At 39.3% G+C, this 21,513-nt stretch overlaps 1 protein-coding gene across 1 annotated transcript; it reads left to right on the top strand.

The window, feature by feature from the left end:
- Positions 1–14,233: 14,233 nt before the first annotated feature.
- Positions 14,234–18,834, top strand: LOC146547085 (uncharacterized). Its single transcript, XM_085265352.1, has 4 exons — positions 14,234–14,818; positions 17,178–17,276; positions 17,473–17,579; positions 18,297–18,834. Exons 1-4 carry the CDS (start codon positions 14,455–14,457, stop codon positions 18,333–18,335), a joined length of 609 nt encoding a protein of 202 aa, XP_085121478.1. The 5' UTR covers positions 14,234–14,454; the 3' UTR covers positions 18,336–18,834.
- Positions 18,835–21,513: the final 2,679 nt, after the last annotated feature.

A 21,513-nucleotide genomic window follows, 5' to 3' on the forward strand; every position in this document is an offset into this window, starting at 1 on the left:
ATTTATATGGCATTATTGCTAAGTCTGCATTTATGTTCTGCTAATTCTACTTTCAGTCTGTGGTGTTGTGACTACTTATGGTCATATGGTCACAAATGGCAACAATTCTTAAAAGTGAGGCCGAGTCTTTCGTGGCTGTATTCCTTCTATTGACCAGCAGGAGGCGACTCCTCTGGTTGTTAAAAGATGTCAGATCACATAGACATCTCTGATAAAGTGATTTACTGCTCACTTAATCTTTGATAACAATAATCACTTCAAGGTGACAAGTTTCACGTTTTATTCGCATTTACAGGATAAATAAACATGTTTACAGTCTGCTCTAAAAAAACTGTTTTGATGTCTATAACTCCCCCCATAGCTGTACAGGACTCACCTCAGGCTTAGAGCTTGTAGTATTATTAGTGTTTGAACAGAATACATAACAGGACCCAAAACACAAATGTTGAGACTTCAAAACACGATTTCCAAATAACTTCTTTTAATAATCAATCTGCTGCTAATACTACAGAACACTGTCACTACCCACACTGCTTAAAAGTACCGCTACAGTATTACTACTTCCCTATACTGAGCAACTGTCTTGTCTTTCAGGATAAGAGGATCCAAATTATGGCGTAGATTTCCAGCTGAACCAACAAGACATCACCGAAAGATTTCTTTGCCTTTCATCAAACGTTGGGGATGGGATATATTGTTTTTCTCATCATTTATTATTGTTGCTGTCAGACTCATTTTAATTGGTTAATAATTGGTTTACATTAAACTAAAAACTGAAATATGTATATATTTTTGTTCTCTACAACACAAAGCTGACTAAGTCAGGATAAACATCATTAGAAAATACCTGTACAGTTATTATGTAAAACTTTAAACTTATGTAGATATAGATTTTTTTTGTGCTTTGTTTTTTTTTATTTGTTTGTTTTATCCTTTAATAAAACTTTAAGCTGTGCCGTGTTCTTGTTTTTTATTTTCAGAAGGAAGTACAGGAGAACGTCTGTGGTTTAAAATATTGAATTTGCTTCAGCAGTTGAACTTACAGGTGAAAAGCACTGGACCTCTGTGTGAAATCAGCCATCTGTCTTCACACAAAAGGATGAGCCTGGATTGGGCCGTACAGTTTTATACAACGTGACAGTCCTGCTGTCTCCCTGCGAGTCTTCTCTCCATTCACATTCATGTCCAACCTCGCCTCATATCCGCACCTTTTCCTGGAATAAGACAGAGAGAGAAAACACCTCCCTGACTAGCCCTCATCATTAATATTATCCTACTGATTCTCTTTATTATCTAAGTTTGGGACATTCTGTCAGGACTCCCTTGGCCAAGAAAATATCATCCTGGCTGTTGACTAGTTATAATATGTAAGCATGTTGCAAAACCGTCTGCGCTACTGCATCACATCACAATAATTCAATTCAGTTATAGCACTGATGAAGCTTTTGACCCTCAAAAACACAGAGTGCGAACTCTTTAATGAGCACACAGGAATTTGTATATAAAAATAATAAAAACAGCTTTATGTAATAATTTTATTCCTAACAGCAGCAGTCATTTGAACATGTGAAGGGCATTTTGTACTGACAAACAGACTTTGAACAGTATTTGAAATTTAAAGGGATCATTTTGTTGCACTGGCACCTAGTTAAATTCAGCAATATTACCAGTAATTGTAGTAAAAAATATTGTAAATGGAGTAGTACCCCTGTAGTAGATGTAATAAAAGACTATGACTACTAGAGGTGACTATGTTAAGTTATAACCAGGATTATATGTAGTAGGAGCTGTAGTTTTCATAGCAGTAATGATTGCATAACGCAGAGTTGGATTTGTAATATCAGTCTCCCAAAAGGTTGATTCTATTCATCTGCTCATGTAGTACTTGATAGTACTACTACCACTATATGGGGGTGTGGTTCATGTTATATTAATGTTTCAGTACTTGAAGGTGACACTTTAATCACTGAAACACTGATACACTTTATAACTCACTTTATAACACACAATACACAACTAAACACACAACTTAGTTAGAAACAGGAAACAGTCAGGGCCCCAGCCAGGCTTGACAGGGGGCAATATATAGCAAAAGCCATTCAGTTTCCAAGCAAAGATCAGCTTCCACCTGCAGCTTCCACAAGCAAAAACAGCAGAGAAAATGAACATTGCCGCCCACAGTAGTGGAGGAGAGAAAACAATACACAAAATTGTCTGCATTGACTTACTGATCACAAACCAGTTTAAGTTCTATGGTTTCTTTCATTTAAAGTAAAACAGTGTTGTAATTGGTTTTGATGTGCATCACATTCAGCTGTGGGTCTTGGTTTGTGACATCATACTAACCCAAACTGTGGGCTGGATGTCAACATGTCCTATAAATTACTTGGTGTTTGAGGTTTCCTATCGCTGATCAGAGTCACCATTTAACTCATCAGAGCTGAGCTGCTTTCAGACGACTCCGTCTTGTTGTGGATGCTGAAGCTGATCATGGTTCTCCTGTGGATGATCCTGTTGGTGCTTCTGCTCTGTGCACAGGCCGAGAAGGTGACCGAGGTCAGAGACGAGCTGGGGACCAATGTCACTCTAACCTGCTCCAATCAGACATCAGACCCACACTGGTACATGGAGATCCACAGTCAGTTCAGAGCATGTATCAACCGCAGATTTTCCTCAGCAGACTCTACCTACTGCTCTCCTGATTTTGAAACCAAATTTTTAATCCTGGGAAACAAACTCGTGATTAAAAACTTGACAGCAGAGGACTGCAGGCTTTACTTCTGTGCCATCAAGAGAGGAGGCAGCATTCAGTTTGTGGAGACTTTTCGCCTTGTCTCAGGTAAGAACCACAGTTTATTTAACTTTATTGTTGTAGGATTAGTTATTCTTCAGGCCTATGATCCATTAGCAGTAAAGCATATTTTGAAAAGACTGATTGCATCTCAAACTTGGTGCAGAGGTGACACATGGATAATAGATAAAATGTCTACATTTGGATCATTTTTGTTAGTTGTGCCTATGTGAGGTGGTGGTTTGTGGCAGCACTTATTTTTTGCAAAGGAAACCATAGGGTGCATGTAGAAACAGCTCCCTGCTCGGATTGGCCACGTCAAAAACAAAAATGCCCACTCCCCCTTTCGTACTATCAAAGTGACAGACTCATTGTCTCTTTGTACCATCAAAATATCTTGAACTTAAAACCAATGCATTGGGGAAAAATTGTGGTTAAAGTGAACATCCACCTGGTTTTATAGATGTCTCAGTCATCGATGCTGCCTGTGGGTCTTCTCAGTTTAGCTAACATCAGGCTGCAGATGTGTTATCACCAGAAGTTTCACTCTGTTCACTCCAACCAGACAGTCTCTTCCAGAGGAGTGCACAGCTTGAGAGTAGCATCTCAGGTCCGGTTTATGTGGCCACATCTTTGTCTCTGCACTTACTCTAGAAAAAGGGAGCTGAACGGCAGGTGCAGCCGTGGGATTTTGGCCTCTTTGGTTATACCCATATTGAAAGGCTTTGGACAGAAAATATGTAAGACCACAATCTGTCTGAGTTTGTATCTGAAAGGTGACATCATCTAGTTTCTAAAAGAATAACCAAACTCTTAGTGCATTGCAAATGGAAGATATTTTCCTTTACCAGCCTATGACACATTCTCACAAGTTTATGTTTCATCTGTTGTGGTTTCACAAAGGACATTGTCACCCACTGCTTCGTATCAGTTCTGTTTCCAGGAATAAATTATCTTAACTTTCTTTATGTTTCCATTTGGGGATGTAAATTGGGTACATGTGAATCTAAGACTAATTATACTGCTTTCTTTAAAGAGGTAACTGAGACCTAATGAATGTTAAGCAGTTAAAATAAAAGGTAAGTGAAAATTCGATTCAAACAGCTGCCTTACCTTTTCTGCTCTAAATTTCTGTAAGGTGGCCTGAGTATACACATTTATCTCTCAATTGGGTGGATTTAAAATGTACAATTTGCTAAAATGCATTTGCCTCATTTTAATGCATTTTTGTAAATTAAGTTACAGTCTAAAGTCTCCATTGCCATTGTTTTTTTTAAGCATTCAGTATATTGAAATTATCTGAAACAAATCTTAATGATATCAACAAAGGAATAGACCGGCTGAGATGTAATGATCACAGATCATTTCTTGAGATTATGATGAAATTCAGTGACAGATGAAGTTAACTTTACTGAAGTGAAGTGGGTGGATCTAGATGTGTGCATTTAGGGTTATGACTGAAGTGGGCGCCAATGGGTTGTGGAGAATACGGCTGTAAAATGAGAGAGTGGAAAATACATTAATGGAATATATGCTGCATCTTCACACATTCCAGGCTGCAGGTATTTACCACAACTGCAGATGTAGTAAATACACAGCAGCAAGAGTATTGCAGGAAATAGTCTGTTTTCCTATTGTGAGGTAAAGTGTGCAGACCGGTCTTGTAGGCAGTTATTCTTTCTTCTTTCCTTCTGAGGTTAGGAAGGCCATAGTAGCAGGTAAGTGTCAGGGTTGCAAATGCAGGACCCAAATGCCAGACTCTTTCAATGAAAGCAGTGCGTTTATTTACAGTGCAAAAACAAAACACATGAGCTGTCTTCTGGGCGTGCTCCAAGTTAGTACGTGTCCCTGAATCCCGTGCAGTTTCTCCCCCAATGACGTTGGTCCGTTTCTCCGCTCTGTCTCTCTGTTTCCTTGTGCTTGCTCATCCTTCCGTTTTCCCACACAACGATCCAACGTCAAAGAGAGCTCAGCCACTCTCCTAAGTAGCTCCCTCCAGACGAGGCTGACCAGCTGAGGAGTGTGTCATTATCCTCCTCAGGTGTGGCAGTCTCCTGGCCTCTTGGCCAGCACTCACCAGGCCTCACAGTGCCTGTAAACCGGCCTACCGGAAACAAATACACCTACACACACACATACCCCTGCAAGCAGCGGGCAAGCACAAAACAAAACACATGAGCTGAGTAAGCCTAACCCAGACCCAGGATGACCTGCGAGGATCGCCAGCCCAAAAAAAACCCGTGATCTCTGGGTACACAGACCCAGGCCCATGACATTAAGTCTATGCAACTTTACACCTGAAGGATCCAGTCAGTCAAACACAGTATTAACCCAAATTGCACAGTACTGTCTGGAGATGGAAAAAGTTTCACTTCCTGTCAGGCTTGAGGTGTTTGTGGGTACAACACCCAAGTCATCATTTTCAGAAAGAAGTGTAGAGCTCTTGTCGGTCAACACCACAGTCTCTGTGCAAAGGTGCAGAATGGAACCAAGACACAGCATGTCTCTAACAGACGCTACTTACTGCTCTTCTGATTTTGAAATCATGTTTTCAATCACAGGAAACAAACTCAAACTTCACAGCAGAAAACTGCAGGCTTGACTTCTGTTGTAGAAAAAGAAAAAAGGTATTTTGTTGCGACTTTCTCCCTCGTCTGTGTCTCCAAAACATTAAAAGAAAAAGCTTATTTGACTGAACCTAATGTTCAGGCTTTTTGATTATTTCTAGCAAATTGTTTTTATCTTGTTTTTATGTCCGGCCTCTTATTGTCTGTTGCACTAGCAAGTGCTAAAGTGAACATATGAGGAAATTAACTCATGTAGTAAGTTTCACAGGTCAAAATTGCTTTCTTTTTTGTATGTTATAAAGACTGTCCATTTTAAAGTTACTGTGTACTGGCTCTAAACACACCTCGAGATAAAGTGGTGATATGCACTGGAGTCCACCATATGACAGAAAAAGTAAGTAACGAGTTTATCAGGTGATAGTTTATCATTTCTGTTCTGTTTGAGATCTTGGTGTGTTGTTTAGATGTCACTTTTTATTTTGTTTTTTCCTTTTCACGTTCACATTGCTAATGTTCTGCAGAACACGTTGATAGGTTTGGGAATGATAGGTTAGATTAAATCATAACCCTTTACAAGATTTACTCTATGCAATGAAAACTGACACTTACCCAGTACATTTAAATAGGACACAGAGAGTTCTTTTACTAGTATCTATATGTGATCTGAGAATCAGAAATGTCTAATTTTTCCAATAAATCTAATGAATACAAAAGCAAACCTTGTGGTTGTCTCTGACACCAGGATCTTTGTTGATCGACTGTGTTTTTCACTGGCCTCTTTGGTAAGATTAGTTTCAGAGGTTTCCACTTCACCATGAGTTACTTTGCCCATTATTACTTTAAGCTGCCATATTTCATTGACCTTCTCAGTCTCTGGTCCCCATATCACTGATAAAAAAGTCTCTTCCAGTGTCTACGGCTGTTCACTAACTCACTGTTTTGTGTCTTTTTAATGGCATTTTTATATTGTTAAGCACTTTTTGCAGCATTGTCTGTCTGGAAATGTGCTGAATAAATACATTTGACCTTGACCTTAAACGTTCAGGTTGCTTCACAGAAACTTTCTACGTCTTGTTTTCAGTGTCTACAAATCTTGCCAGTTTCACATAGTATTTCAATCTGGAGAGATTATTAGAAAGAATCTGGCGATTGTGGCTCAAGAGTTGGGCGTTCGTCTTGTAATCGGAAGGTTGCCGTTTCGAGCGCCGGCTCCGACAGTCTTGGTCGTTGTGTCCTTGGGCAAGACACTTCACCCGTTGCCTACTGGTGGTGGTCAGAGGGCCCGGTGGCACCAGTGTCTGGCAGCCTCGCCTCTGTCAGTGCGCCCCAGGGCGGCTGTGGCTATCACCAGTGTGTGAATGTGTGTGTGAATGGGTGGTTGATTGTGTATAGTGTAAAGCGCTTTGGGGTCCTTAGGACCAAGTAAAGCGCTATACAAAATACAGACCATTTACAGACCAAAGAATAAAGAAGATTTACTGATGAACAGAATTTTGATAGTTATTTGGCGGTTAGACTCCGACGGCTCATCTCAGTGCAATAGAACCCCAGCTGTGAAAAGGATTCGACTGCGACCTAATCTTTGAAAAGTTTGTTGGAAATGTGAACAACTGGGTTTTACTACAGTACTTTGCAACAGTAAAAAAAAACCCTTGATGACTTGTAAACATAAATTTAAAATGTATTAATGTAATCTTTTTTCACATACTTTTTCCAGATGTCATTCTGCCTTCCAGCAACCTACAGAACCACTGCAGACTGAGTCAGCTCATCATACCTCTTTCAGTTAATGCTGCCATAATTCTAGTATTTGGTGAGTTAGTTACGGTAAATAAGTTTAACTGGGCCATACTTGGTCCACAAACAGCTTCTGTCACACAGCCAATATTCACCAGAGCCAAAACATATTGTAACTCCTGTGGAAGCCAAGATGGTAGCATGAGTAGATCTTAAAGGTTAGAGATATTTCAAAAACAACAGTATAGTGTTGGACACACTTAACTTGAGACAAGATTGATGTTTCCCTTTCTGAATTAACTCTTGTAAGATATTTTTTGCAGCTGTACACAGAAACTAGTTTATCATCAGCATAAAGTTGGATCTCTGCATCATGAACAGTTCACTTCAGCGCTGTTCAGAGTTTAAAGATCAGATTTGTTCATTCGTCACGAGACGTCTTGTACTAATGTGAGTCTGAAGGTAAAGTGACCCAGTGATCTGTTGGCAGGGATTGTTTTTGTAACGCTGTCTTTGAAGAGGAAAGGCTGCAGCAACCAGGGGGATAATGTTTCAGTTCAAATCTCTGATGAATCAGAGGTGGTTCAGGCTCCGGTAAGCAATTGCTGCTATTACTAAGAAATGAAATGGAACTGTGAGTGCTAATCTTACAAACTTGGAACATTTTGTTTTTGTTTTGTTTACTTTTGTTAACTTTTTTTTTTCATTAGTATATTCCCTAATTCCCTTATTCCTGTGCTTGTCTGTGCTGGTTCCTGAGATTACTACCTTGTTGTACTAATTCCTTCTGTTCTTTTCCAGCCAAGGGTGATCTACTCCCAACCCGAATGATGCCACCGAAAAAAATAAAATAAATTAATAGTCTTTACTGTAATAGGCTTTTTTAAGACGACTTTGTCTTGTTCTGGATCCTGAAGCTGATCGCGGTTTTCCTGTGGATCATGTTGGCGGTTCTGCTCTGCGCAGATGCAGAGAACATGACTGATATTAAAGGAGAGCTGAGGAGAGATTTCACTTTAACCTGATCCAGTGGGGCTTCAGATAGTGTTGAACCTAAAACCAACACTTGTGGAAACTTACAGACTTTTCTCCTAGTGTTTTACTTTAGTGTTTACTTCAACAACAACGTCAACATGTTTCCGCCACAGTTTTTCTTCAGACTCTATCTACTGCTTTTCAAATTTTGCAACCAACTTGTCAACCTTGGAAAACAGACTTGTCACTTTAGATTTCAGAGTAGAGGACTACGGGCTTTACTTGTGTGGCAGGAAAATAAATTATATAATGCATTTTGTGGACATTTTCTGACCAATATCAAGTAAGTACCAAAGGTTTTTGTTTATTTATTTATTTTGACTGTGTGGTGTCTCTCAAAGTTGAAGAGATGTTGTTTACTGATCCATTGTTGTCAGATTCTCTTTGAAAATGACATTTGACTTAAAAACCACAAATATTAATGTATTCATATCATCTTTAGGGAGAAAATAAATGGCTTCCATGTGGTGTTTCAGCAGCATTGTTAGACTTTTTTAATCTAGTTATGATGTGACACTCTATATTCATGTGAATGTTTGGCATTGTGTTAAAAAAAGAGAAAACAGCAAGCTTTCTGCACTTCCATGGTCACTTAACTGCAAGCTGTAGTTATGTAACCATGGAAGTGCATTTTGTATTACTGAGAGAGAGAGAGAGAGAGGGAGACAGAAAACCCTGTCAAGTTGGCATCTGAAAGCAGAGAAGGCTTGAGATTTTAAGGGTTCAGTTTACAACATTTCCACTGAGCAAAAGATGTGGTCATATATTAACAGACGTTTTACAACACCACTAGCACATTCTTGGAAATGCAGACTTGCAGAAAGGGTAATACGGAGATCAAACTAAAAGTGTAAGGTGGAGTTGGATTTGTAGTATCAGTACCACCAGGTGATGTAGATCATGTTGTTGGAGTTTTACAGTATTGGATCTGTGGAAAGACACTGGAAAAGTTACAAAAATGTACAAAAACGTTTCAGATATATCTATGTATCACAAAAATAGCACTTTCCCTGTTGATTGTGTAATGTTCTTATGCTACTCAGTAATCATGGTGGATAGATTTGTTTCACCAGACTAGAAAACTATATAAGCTACAGTTGTGTGAAAAAGTGCTTGCCCACTTACTGATTTCCTATTTTGTAATATTTTTGTCACACTTAAATATTTCAGATCATCAGACAAATTTAAATATCAGAATAATTTTTCAAATAAACAAGACACATCTTCTACATGAAGGTGTTTGTTATCAAGGGGGAAAAATGTGTGGAAAAGCGATTTCCTGCTAAATGGTTGGGCCACCCTTAGCAGCAACAACTGCAATTAAGTGTTTGCGATAACTGGCAACTGTGTAGAAATGTTGGTACATTCATCTTTATATAATTGTTGTAATTCAGCCACACTAGAGTGTGTTTAAGCATGAGTGGAACTTTTTAAGGTCATAACACAGCATCTCAATCGGACACATTTAAGTGTGTAATCTGCCTCGTCTCTCACCCTTTTATGGATATGAACTGCCTCCCACTCTCATAGATCAGAACTTATGCTCTGGGGGTCACACCACAAGTTTCTCCCCTTTTATGCTGATAGCAGTGAATGATGCAGTGGTGTTTCTTGCAGCATGAGATGGTGCATTGTCTTGCATGAAGATGATTTCCTTGCAGAAAGCACGGTTCTTCTCTTTCTACCATGGAAGAAAGTGATCAGTCAGAAACTCCACATACTTTGCAGAGATCATTTTTACACCTTCAGGGATCCTAAAGGGGCCGGCCAGCTGTCCCCCCCGTGATTCTGACTCAAAACATGACTCCACCACCTCCTTGCTGACATCGCAGCCTTTTTGGAATATGGTTGCTGTCCACCAACTATCCACCAACCCTAACCCATCCATCTGGACCATCCAGGGTTGCACGGCACTCAATAGTGAACAAGACTGTTTGAAAATTAGTTTTCATGTAGTTCTGGGTCCACTGCAGCCGTTTCTGCTTGTGAGCACTGGTTAGGGGTGGCTGAATAGAAGGCTTACACATAACTGCAAGTTTCTGGAGGATCCTACATCTTGACATTCACGGGGTTCCAGGCTCACCAACAGCTTCAAATATTTGTTTGCTGCTTTCTTAATGGCCTATTAGCAGCTGCTGTCTTAATCCGATGTATGTCTGACAGAAACCTTTGTCCAGGAGCCTTTATCTGCACGAACCCCGTGTGCTGTGAATCAGCAACAAATCTCTTAAAGGTACAATGATCACGCTTAAGTTTTTGTGAAATATTTAAGGTTTTCATTTCTTATCCAAGGTATTCAACTGTTTCACGCTTTTCAGCAGCAGAGAGATCCGGTTTCTTTCCCTTATTGTTTGAAAATGCTGGTCTGCTTAATGATGTGGAACATCCATCTTAATTAGTTTTTCCTTAAATAGGCTCATCTGGCAAAATAATGATCATAGGTGCCCGAGATTGATTTCAGTGATCCAAAGAGCCCTGAGGCACAATGCCATCCATGAGTTTAATTGAAAACATATTAATCTTTGTGACACTTAAATATAATTTACATAATGATTTGGGAGGTGGTGTAAACCTTGTGGACATTTTTTTGTTAAATGGTCACACCACTTCACTGTGTTATTTTATTACAGCTTAAATTCATCAGCCAACAGCAGAAAGCAGCTGAAAGGCTATGTATTAGCACAGTAGTAATATCTTAGCTCCAATTAGAGCTGCACAAGTTTGACTTCCTGTGAGTCACTTTGTAATTTTGGAGGACTTTTTTATCAAGTGTGACATCAGATGAAATGACCACAGGAAACAGAAAACAGCGCTTCTCTGCCAGTTATATCAGAACTGAGCTGCTTTTAGACGACTCCATCTCATTCTGGATGTTCGAGGAGATCTACAGTCAATTCAAAGCTCATATCAACTGTGGTCTTTTGTGTGATCTTCTTACTGCTCTCCTGATTTTGAAACCAATTTTTTAATCTTGGGAAACTTGTCACTGAAAACCTTTCAGGAGAGAACTGCAGGCTTTGTCTCTATGGCATGACGACAAACAGCAAACTTCACTTTGTGGACACTTTTCACTCAGTCAGTAAGTACAAAGTTTTTACTTTAAAGGTCTAAAAGTCAGTGATGCCTACACCACTGACACCAGTTACTGTTAACCATTTTCAATGTATAAAGTCATTTTAGTGAGCAATAATCTCATTTTCTCAGAGTGGGAGAAACGTTTCTCCCCAAAATAATACTGATAATAGTCACAGTGTACTGAGTACTTGTGTGCTGTGTTTAAGGATGAGGAGCATCATTTTCTGTTCATCTTCCCTTGGACTAAAAACTGACTTCCAGTTTCCAGGTTACATTTGTGCATTTTTGGCCTTCTGTGGAACCGAATACTTCATAAATTTTGATTTAAATCTTTCTATAAATAGACTCAGACTAATGTCCGAGTGGTACAGCAAATTTAGTGCTGATTAAGAAAACTACCACACTACAGATTGTGTGTCAACTATCATTTTTATTTAAGGTTTCAGGAGTTTTTTCTGCAAAAGCAACTTAGAGACACAAGATGGAGCCACTTGATCAGATCATCTTTGTTGAACAGCTGAAGCCCACCAGCTCTGGTGTTTGATTATTTAGAGTTTACTTCACACTACTTTAGACCTGCTGTTAGTTCTGCTAAACAAGATTTACTTATTGTCATTATGTTGCTATAACATAACAAAATTGCAGTGGTGCCCTCTGTGATAAAGTAAAACAAAAAAAGATAAATGAAAAGATTAAAAAAAGATAAATGGAGAAGTCTGTGAGTACAGTGATTGGATGTGAATGTGCGTGCAGGGAGTCCATGAGCCTATGTAAGTGTGTCTGCAGGGCAGCAGAGGGAAAGGCAGATGGCTTTCACAAAGTTGGTATTTGTGGTTTGCTGTTTTATCAAAAAAAGCCAAAACGAGCGTGTAAAGAAGGAAGTGTGGAACACTTCACCGTCAGTCACAGAGCTGAGCTACGACTCAGACTTGTTGTTGTTGCTGGAGCTGATCATTGTTCACCTGTGGATGGTTCTGCTCTGAGCAGAGGCAGAGGATGTGACCGAGGTCAAAGGGCAGCTGGAGACAGAAATTTCTTGCTTTTATTCATGATTTAAAATTTTCAGTTCATCTTAAACTTATCTCAGTTGTTCTGTCTCCAGGTATCACTTCATGCACTGACTCAGACCAGCAGCAGCAGAAGACCAGCCTTCCTGATTACCGCCCTCATTGTTTTCATAGTGGGTGGGTGTAATATCATTAGTAGAGTCAACAGCTACTCCATTACAGATATTTGCAGCATTCGCAGTTATGATACAAAGAAAATAAAACCTCTAGAATTTAAATATTTAACATATCGGCACAAAGTAAAATTAAAGGTATTAAAATTAAGTAACTACAACCAAGATGAACAATAATACATCACTTATGACACTGTGGCATCATTGGTTTAACAAAAGCAAAACCAAAGCAAACCATGTAGAAGCAGTGACATTAGTATGGATGCTATTAGAGTATTTCTTCTTGTTTCCAGTTGTAAGAGCTGCTACTATTGCTAAAATCACAGCTGCTAACAAAACTAAAAATGAACCTATGAGATGTTAATGATGAAAGATGCACATAGCTGCTTTTGCGGTTGTTTATGTTAAAGCTGTGAGTTCAGTACCTTTTTCTTTCTGTTTCAGAAAAAAAACACCTGGTGTAATTTTGTACATCAGTGCATATTTAGTTTTTTTGAGATTTAGTCAAACACACATTATCAGCTCCTATTTGAGATCATAATAATGCATAAGAATGACAGTAATATTGTGTAATTCATCTGAATACTTTCACTGAAATTCCCACAGTATCATCATGAAGCTGGACACTCTGGTGACAGTGGCAGAGAAAAGGACATTAAAGAAACTGATGGACATTATGGACAATGCCAGGCATCCTCTGCACACGGCCATTAACAACCAGAAGAGTCTGTTCAGTGACAGGTTGCTTCTCCCAAAGACAAGAACTAACAGACTTAAAAACTCCTTTGTCCCACACGCCATCAGACTGTTTAACTCCTCTCTGGAGGGGAGAGGGAGGGGAAACAGGAGGACAAAGGAGGGAACAACTAAGCTGTAGTGCCTCTTCACCTCACTGTGCAATACCTTTTGTGCAATACTTTTGTAAATAGTCAACAGTGCAATAGACTCAATACTTGAAATGTGCAATTCACTTGTATTTTTATTTTTATTCCTATTTATTCTACTTATCCCCTTCGTATATTTTATTTATATTGTCTCTGTATTTATATATATGTGTGTGTGTATAACTCTGTAACTTCTGTCGGTGCTGTGCTTTTTTGGAAATCGAATTTCCCAGAGGAACCCACCCGAGGGATTAATAAAGTTCTATCTTATCTTATCTTATCTTATCTTATCTTATCTTATCTTATCCTATCTTATCTTATCTTATCTTATCTTATCAGTGATTGTCATAAAGAACAGAAATACATGTCGGAGAGTTTTCAGGTGCAACTGAATGAATGCATCATAACTCAGCTGTGTAGGAACCTATGAGTGGAGAATCACACCACCAATCCTGTGAATGCTGAATAACTGCTATAACCACATCACGTTTAAGCAGGTCTGTCTCTCTGCCTGTAGACACTGGTGCAGTCAAAGCCCAAACACCACAAGTGGATGTTCAGTTATCATAAATGCATATCACACATATTTCTCTCTCAGATATGATGAGGTGTTAAATCCTTAAATGAGGCAGATGTGCTAGTTGTAATGGAGTATTTTCAAAGATACTAGTTTCACAAAGAAATGATCTTCTTCATCATCATTATAAGGTAATGGTCAGAATCTGAATCTGTTAAGAACACTAACATTTATAAACAGGAAGGGAGTGCAAGACAGAGACTTTGATCACAGGAAAAGCAGGCTACAGCAGACAACAGCTGACTCAGTCATTAAGATAGTTTTATGATTGGTTCATTTGCTTTGCTTGCGTTAATGTTTTCTTGCTCAAGTACAAGTAAATGAAGTAGTTTTACTGCTGTCAGTGGGAGCAGCAGAAGGAAGCAGCACAGAGGTGTTAGAGTCAGATTAACTTTAAAAGCAGTGTTAACCTGAACTGCACAGTGCTCACTGAAGGTTGAAAAGGTTTCATTTCCTCTGAGGTGTCAGTGGTTTTTATTTTCTTCTTTTTTTTTTTAATTCAGATGTGACATCAGCCAAACTCACCATGTAAAGTAGGAAGTACAGAGCACTTCTTTGTCTGTCCCATCAGAGCTGAGCTGCTTTCAGACGACTCCGTCTTGTTGTGGATGCTGAAGCTGATCATGGTTCTCCTGTGGATGATCCTGTTGGTGGTTCTGCTCTGTGCAGAGGCCGAGAACGTGACCGAGGTCGGAGGAGAGCTGGGGACCAATATCACTCTAACCTGCTCCAATCAGACATCAGACCCATACTGGTACATGGAGATCTACAGTCAGTTCAGAGCAGGTATCGGTCGCAGTTTTTCCTCAGCAGACTCTACCTACTACTCTCCTGGTTTTGAAACCAAATTTTTAATCCTGGGAAACAAACTCGTGATTAAAAGCTTGACAGCAGAGGACTGCAGGCTTTACTTCTGTGGCATCAAGAGAGGAGGCAGCATTCAGTTTGTGGAGACTTTCCGCGTCATCTCAGGTAAGTGCCAGAGTTTATTTAACTTTATTATTTATTGTTCAGGCCCCATGATCCGTTAGTGGTAAAGCATACTTTGAAAAACCTGACAGTGTCAAGTAAGTGGCAAAGTTTTTGTTTTGTTTTACATTACGTCCTGTATGGAGTAACACAGTGTGAAGTAGCTTCATTCTCGCATCATGGGCTTTTTTTTTTTTTTTTTTAAATTGACTGATTTTAATTTTATTTGAACAGCTTTCTTTGCGTCTCACTGGTGTTTAGGTCTGGATTTCTTTGCAGTACATTACATTTTGTATCAGCACATCTCAGAGTTAACATTCTGTTTGCCACTTTCTGAAATATTTTCCTCTATTTCTGTTGAATGTGAGGTCTTGTTGTGTGTATGAAAATACTGCATTATGTGGTTAGGTTATTTTTAAACCGGGTCGGGGATGAGTTCCTGCCCCAAGTGGAGGAGTTCAAGTATCTCGGGGTCTTGTTCGCGAGTGATGGGAGAAGGGAGCCGGAGATTGACAGACGGATTGGGGCTGCAGCTGCTGTAATGCGGACGCTGCACCGGTCCATCGTGGTGAAGAGGGAGCTGAGTGTAAAAGCGAAGCTCTCAATTTACCGGTCGATCTACGTCCCTACCCTCACCTATGGCCACGAGCTGTGGGTAGTGACCGAAAGAACGAGATCGCGGATACAAGCGGCGGAAATGAGCTTCCTCCGAAGGGTGGCTGGCCTCTCCCTTAGAGATAGGGTGAGAAGTTCGGCCATCCGGGAGGGGCTCAGAGTAGAGCCGCTGCTGCTCCACATCGAAAGGAGTCAGCTGAGGTGGTTCGGGCATCTGACAAGGATGCCCCCTGGGCGCCTCCTGGGTGAGGTGTTCCAGGCATGTCCCACCGGGAGGAGGCCCCGGGGCAGGCCCAGGACACGCTGGAGAGATTATATCTCTCGGCTGGCCTGGGAACGCCTTGGTATTCCCCCGGATAAGCTGGAGGAGGTGGCTGGGGAGAGGGAGGTCTGGGCCTCTTTGCTTAGGCTGCTGCCCCCACGACCCGGCCTCGGATAAGCGGTTGAAGATGGATGGATGGATGGATGGATGGTTATTTTTAAATATCAATATTTGTTCTCAACTCCAACCTGCAGAACACCGTTGAGCAGCACAAATGGGAATGGTTGTTGGTGATAAACAAGTGAGGGAACACGTTTTTACCAGCTTAGCATTTTATATCAGCTCTTCGAGGGAACAAGCCAGCAGGAAGCTGCGCTGAGTGAGCCGATTAAACAAATATTCTAAAAATTTTAATGTGCAGCTCTTTTGCATCTGTCTGTTACACTCAGCGGGTTAAATTTGGAACCAGTTCAGGGTCCAATTCATTTATTATGTAAGTGGAAAGGGTGCATCAATGGTAATACACACATGTGCATATGCATACGTAGCTGATGGTGTGTTACTGATGGAAAAGTCATTTCCATTTTACTGTGCTTACCTTCTATGTTGATGAGAGAAAGTACTCATTAACATAGCTTTGAAGTGTCAACATCCAACAGTGTAGATGCTGCAGTCAGTGAACATATTGTAAATAAACACACATAATTATTCTAAAAAAAAAAAAAAGTAAGTCCTAAAATTAAACAGAATTCACTCATCTGGAAATTTACTGAATCCACAGTTTATCACATCTACTACTTTTTTTGTCTTTTCTAAGCTTTCCACTTTAAAGGTCAAAGTAGTTGATCTGAACATATCTAACACTTGATTTGGTGACACTCACTTTCACCACAAATTCAAGGAAGCGTCTAGCATGCGATGTGTACACATAGCTATTTTCTCTCTTTTAAAAAACAAAAAGTAAATTCTCTCAAGGTGTCCTTGGTGTTGTTGGTGGTGATTGAGTCCACTTTAGGACAGGAGATAATAAATAACGTAACAAGTTTACCAACCAAGAAGTTGTCTCGTGTTTGGATGCTGTGTCTTTGAATCTCACTGGTTAGTTTCATTTGCACTTTATCTGGTTACATCTGGTTACAAAAAAACTAAAAACCTGTTTAACTTTAAAAAAGATGGTGATTTAAAATAAAACACTTCACCATGCACACTTAAAAATGAAAACTTCCAGTGCACTGTGAGAATGACAATGAGACCTCTCAATCATCTGAACCTGATGAGCAAGAAAAACAAACATAACGCGTACATATCCACTGCTTTACAAAACTGTTTGCTAGCTATTGACGCTTATAGTTGATCACTTCTAAATAATAATAAAGTTCAAAAACAGTTTTAAAGTGTGAGCTTTACTCTAGTGAAAACGCAAAGAAAGGTCATGACTTGTGAATCTAACAGTTTCTCAGCTCATCTTTCCTCTTTTTTTGTCAGATGTCACCCTAAACATCACCGACCCCCAAATCGACTGCAGACTCAGTCAGCTCATCATCATCTGTGTCTCTGTTACTGTTGTTGTCTTTGTAATACTGGGTAAGTGAGCCATCATAGATAAGACACTTGAACAGACTCTCTACCAAATCTATAAGTGTTTATCTGAAGCCTGGTCATTTTTCTAATGAACATAATCACACTAAAGTAAAGGGACTGAGAAACATTTATCAGACCAGTCCACACATCTTGTGTAATTGTGAGTTTGATGGTGACGTGACTCAGTGGTCTGTTGCAGGTGCTGTTTTTACAGTGTTGTGTTTGAAGAGAAAATCCAGAAGGATCCAGAAGAATAATGTTTCACTTCACATCTATGAGAACACAGACACACTGAGGGCTGCGCAGGTAAACAAACCACTGCTCTCATCGATAAAACTGATACTGTGACCGCTAATGTTCAAAAACTAGTACTGTAGAAGACCTGATAGTAATAGTTAGTGTAGTAGTAATAGTTAAATCTAAAAGTAAATTGTGTAATAAAGATGCAAAATAAATTTTATAACATTGATCCTTTTGCTTTTAACACCTATGGTTAAAAATATGATTTTATAGAAATCTCTATGAGAAAATTAACCTGTTTTCGACCTATGAAATTATTCCTCACTTGATCTCTGAGCTCAGTTAACATTTTCCTGATGAGTTTACAGTGGTCACTTCTAGCTCCATTAAAAACAAACAAACAAAAACAGAGACAAGAGTGAAAATAATCACTTCAAGGTTTCAAAATGGGACAAATCAACATTTGAAGGACAAGCTAACAGTTGAGACCACTGGGTTTCTCCATTCAAACATATTCATACAGCATTTTTTTTTGTCTCACTTAGTAATTGTTACATGTACACCCTGAGTGAAATGTGTACTCTCTGATATGTGGGCAGTTTAATGACGTATTGTATAAGCTGAGCCACATCCACCCTAATCTCTGATAACTGTTCTATGTTTGCTACTGCTAATACTACAGCAGCAACTACTGCTAATACTACAGCACCAACACTACCACTGTTTAAAGTTCCACCACTGTACTGCTTCTTCTCCGTACTCATTGCTTGTGTTTTATTTCAGAACAAGGTGATCCAGTCCCAACGGGCAAAAGCTCACTGAAAGACTTCTTTACCCGTAAGCTGAAAGATGTTGCTTTTGTGGACAATTTGAATTGTTTCACATTTAACCCCCAAAATACATTTTCATGCATTTTTGTCTACTGCAGGACATAAATTGACATTTTGTGTATTATCAGGATTGTAAGAAAACAGCTGCGTACTTATGATGTAAAACTTCATATAAAAATGTGATGTGCTTCAAGTGTCAGCTGGAACCCTTTGAACATGTGAAGTGCAGCTTAAGAGAGTCTGAAACCTATTAAGCTAAAAATTGAAAGCATGTCTGAAACTTTAAGGGCTGCATCCACAAGGCACTAAGTGGATGTGGTAGCACTATTTATAACAGTATCACATGACTAACTATAGTGACTGAAGTACAAACATATATAATGTCAACAGTAATGTCAACAGCATATTGTATTTGTAGTAGTACATATAGAATTGCATGTAAACTGCTTAGCAATACATACATTAAAGACTATTTTTGCGGTTGTACTAAAAGCAGCTCTAATAAACAGGATTGTGGGTAATTGAAGTAGCATTTGTAGTTTTTAAAGCAGTATAATATTATGTATCTGTAAGTTAGCTAACAATTCTGTTAGCACAAATACTTCTTTTGTCCAACGCTTGTCTAAAAGTGTAAAAACAAAGCGTGAAAAAGGAAGTGATTTCCTGAGTTAATTATACACTTTCCTGAGAAACAACTACTCACACTGAGGCGGCTCTAAAGCCCAGTGGCCTCCTTTTCTGTTACTCCCTGGAAACTCAGTTAAATTAGCATTTCAGACTTTTTTTAAAAGAATTACTGGAATACATGAATCATTCAGCTTTGACTGTTCATCTGCTTTTACCCACATTGTCCAGCAGCCTACCACACAATCAGACATCCTGATTCACGATGTCTGTGTAGCCGATCTCTCCTGCGTCCACACAGGAAGTGATGCATCAGCCAGTGGCAATAGGTGATGAATAACTTTCCACCAGTTCAAGTAAGAATGAGCAAAAATAACTGGTGTTTAATTTGAAAGTTAGCGAGTGAAATTATTACAGATGAGAGTGAAATAAAGAATAGATTGACATGTGACATATGAGGAAATGCTTTACAGTGGGATGCAACCTTGGTAATAGTCATTGTTTTCCTGTATATATTGTTGGTTGCTACAATAAAAAGTTTCAGTTAAATATATCATATTGAACTACTCTACTAACTACGATACTCTGAAGCTACACTTCAGAGAAAATTAAAAGAGGTGGGAAACTTACAATTGACCCCCTTAAATACTCTTTCTCATTATTGGATTCACCTGTGTATGTAGGTCAGGGGTCCCTGAGCTTACCAAGCCAATTTGAGTTCCAATAATTAGTTCTAAAGGTTTTGAAATCAATAAAATGACAACAGTGCCCAAATTTATGCACCTGCCTGATTTTGTTTAAACAATTATTGCACACTTTCTGTAAATCCAATAAACTTCATTTCACTTCTCAAATATCACTGTGTGTGTCTCCTATATCAGCGGTCCCCAACCCCCGGGCCTCGGACCGGTCCCGGTCCATGAGTCGTTTGGTACCGGGCCGGGAGAGTTGAGGCTCAGGTGTGAAATGTATGGTTTTCAAAAAAGGTTGGGGACCGCTGTCCTATATGATATATTTAACTGACATTTTCTATTGTAACAACCAATGATTAATACAGGAAAATAATGACTATTAACAAGGTTGCCCAAACTTTTGCATCCCACTCTACATGGTTACTTAGGCAACTGGATTCAATTTAGATAAATATGATTAAATTAAAGAAAATCACTGAAATTGATTGAACCCTTTTTTGAGTGGATGGATTGTAAAATTACACAGCTTCTGTGACATGTAAAAACGCTTTTGTGTCATTTAAATATTCATCTATTATTTATTAACTGGGAGGTTTTGACTTTGGTGTTATTGGAAAGAGCTTCATGCTTCCAGAATTAAAATCACCCCATCAAACAGATGTAGAACCAAAAACAAGTCTTCTTTCAAACAAACTGTACAAATGACAACACCTGAACATACCTGAAATAAATGAGTAAATTAATTTACAATCACACTGTATATATTTGTTTCAACATACAGGAAGAACACGTTCTATAGCTACACTTGCCTGTAGGGGTCACTGCTGAGACATTTTAATAGGATTCCAATAAAAATAAGTCATTCTTTCCAAACAGATGTTTATTTCGTACATCACTCTGATATTTGACAAAGACTACTGAACTGACTTCATTAAAAATATTTTTCTCTCCAACTTGTTCCTCTTTCTGTGTCTCAGTGGACAAGCTGCCACCGTCCAGTTGTGTTCCATTAATGCTCAAAATTAATAACACCTACATTGACTTTGTTAGTGTTAAATTCAACACATTGTCCCGTACGGGCAGTGCCATAATTAAAATTCATCACAAAGCAACAGAAAGTCTCTCATATTAACCCATCCAGCAGCGTTCACAGTGAAGGTCCACAAGTTGGACTTCCTGTGAGGTACTTGTGGTATTTTATCAGGTGTCATATCGGCTGAAGTCAGCATTTGCGACAGGAAGTGTAGAGGACGTCAGAGTCCATCAGAGCTGAGCTGCTTTCAGACAACTCCGTCTTGTTGTGGTTGCTGAAGCTGATCATGGTTCTCCTGTGGATGATCCTGTTGGTGGTTCTGCTCTGTGCAGAGGCCGAGAAGGTGACCCAGGTCAGAGCAGGGCTGGGGTCAGAGGTCACTCTAACCTGCTCATATCAGACACCAGACATATACTGGTACATGGAGATCTACACCCAATTCAAAGTCTCAGGTAAAGACAAGGCTTTGTACTTTAATACTGAAAACTACAGAAGCAAAGAAAAAGAAGAAAAACACTGACATATGTTTATGGTAACTAACAACCACTGATGAAGACTGTATCAATAAAGCAATAAATAAAGGAAGTTATTTCATGTGGGAAGTATACACACGTATCTATATATGCACCATCTATCTTTCAGATCATTTTGTTGTTCTTTTTTCACAGATTGCTCTCATCCGCTGAGTCAGACCATCAGCAGCAGAGCAGCTCCACATCAGAGCATCAGCTCCTCATCATGTACTGCTCAGTCTTCGTCATTACTGCTGTCATATATGGTTATTTATTCATTTAACATTAGTAGAGCCAACAGCTGCTGCT

This window comes from Mchenga conophoros, linkage group LG23 (genome assembly GCF_057382185.1).
Source record: "Mchenga conophoros isolate Kocher_MC1m ecotype Shallow Benthic linkage group LG23, M_conophoros_male_GT1.1, whole genome shotgun sequence".
Lineage (NCBI taxonomy): Eukaryota > Metazoa > Chordata > Actinopteri > Cichliformes > Cichlidae > Mchenga > Mchenga conophoros.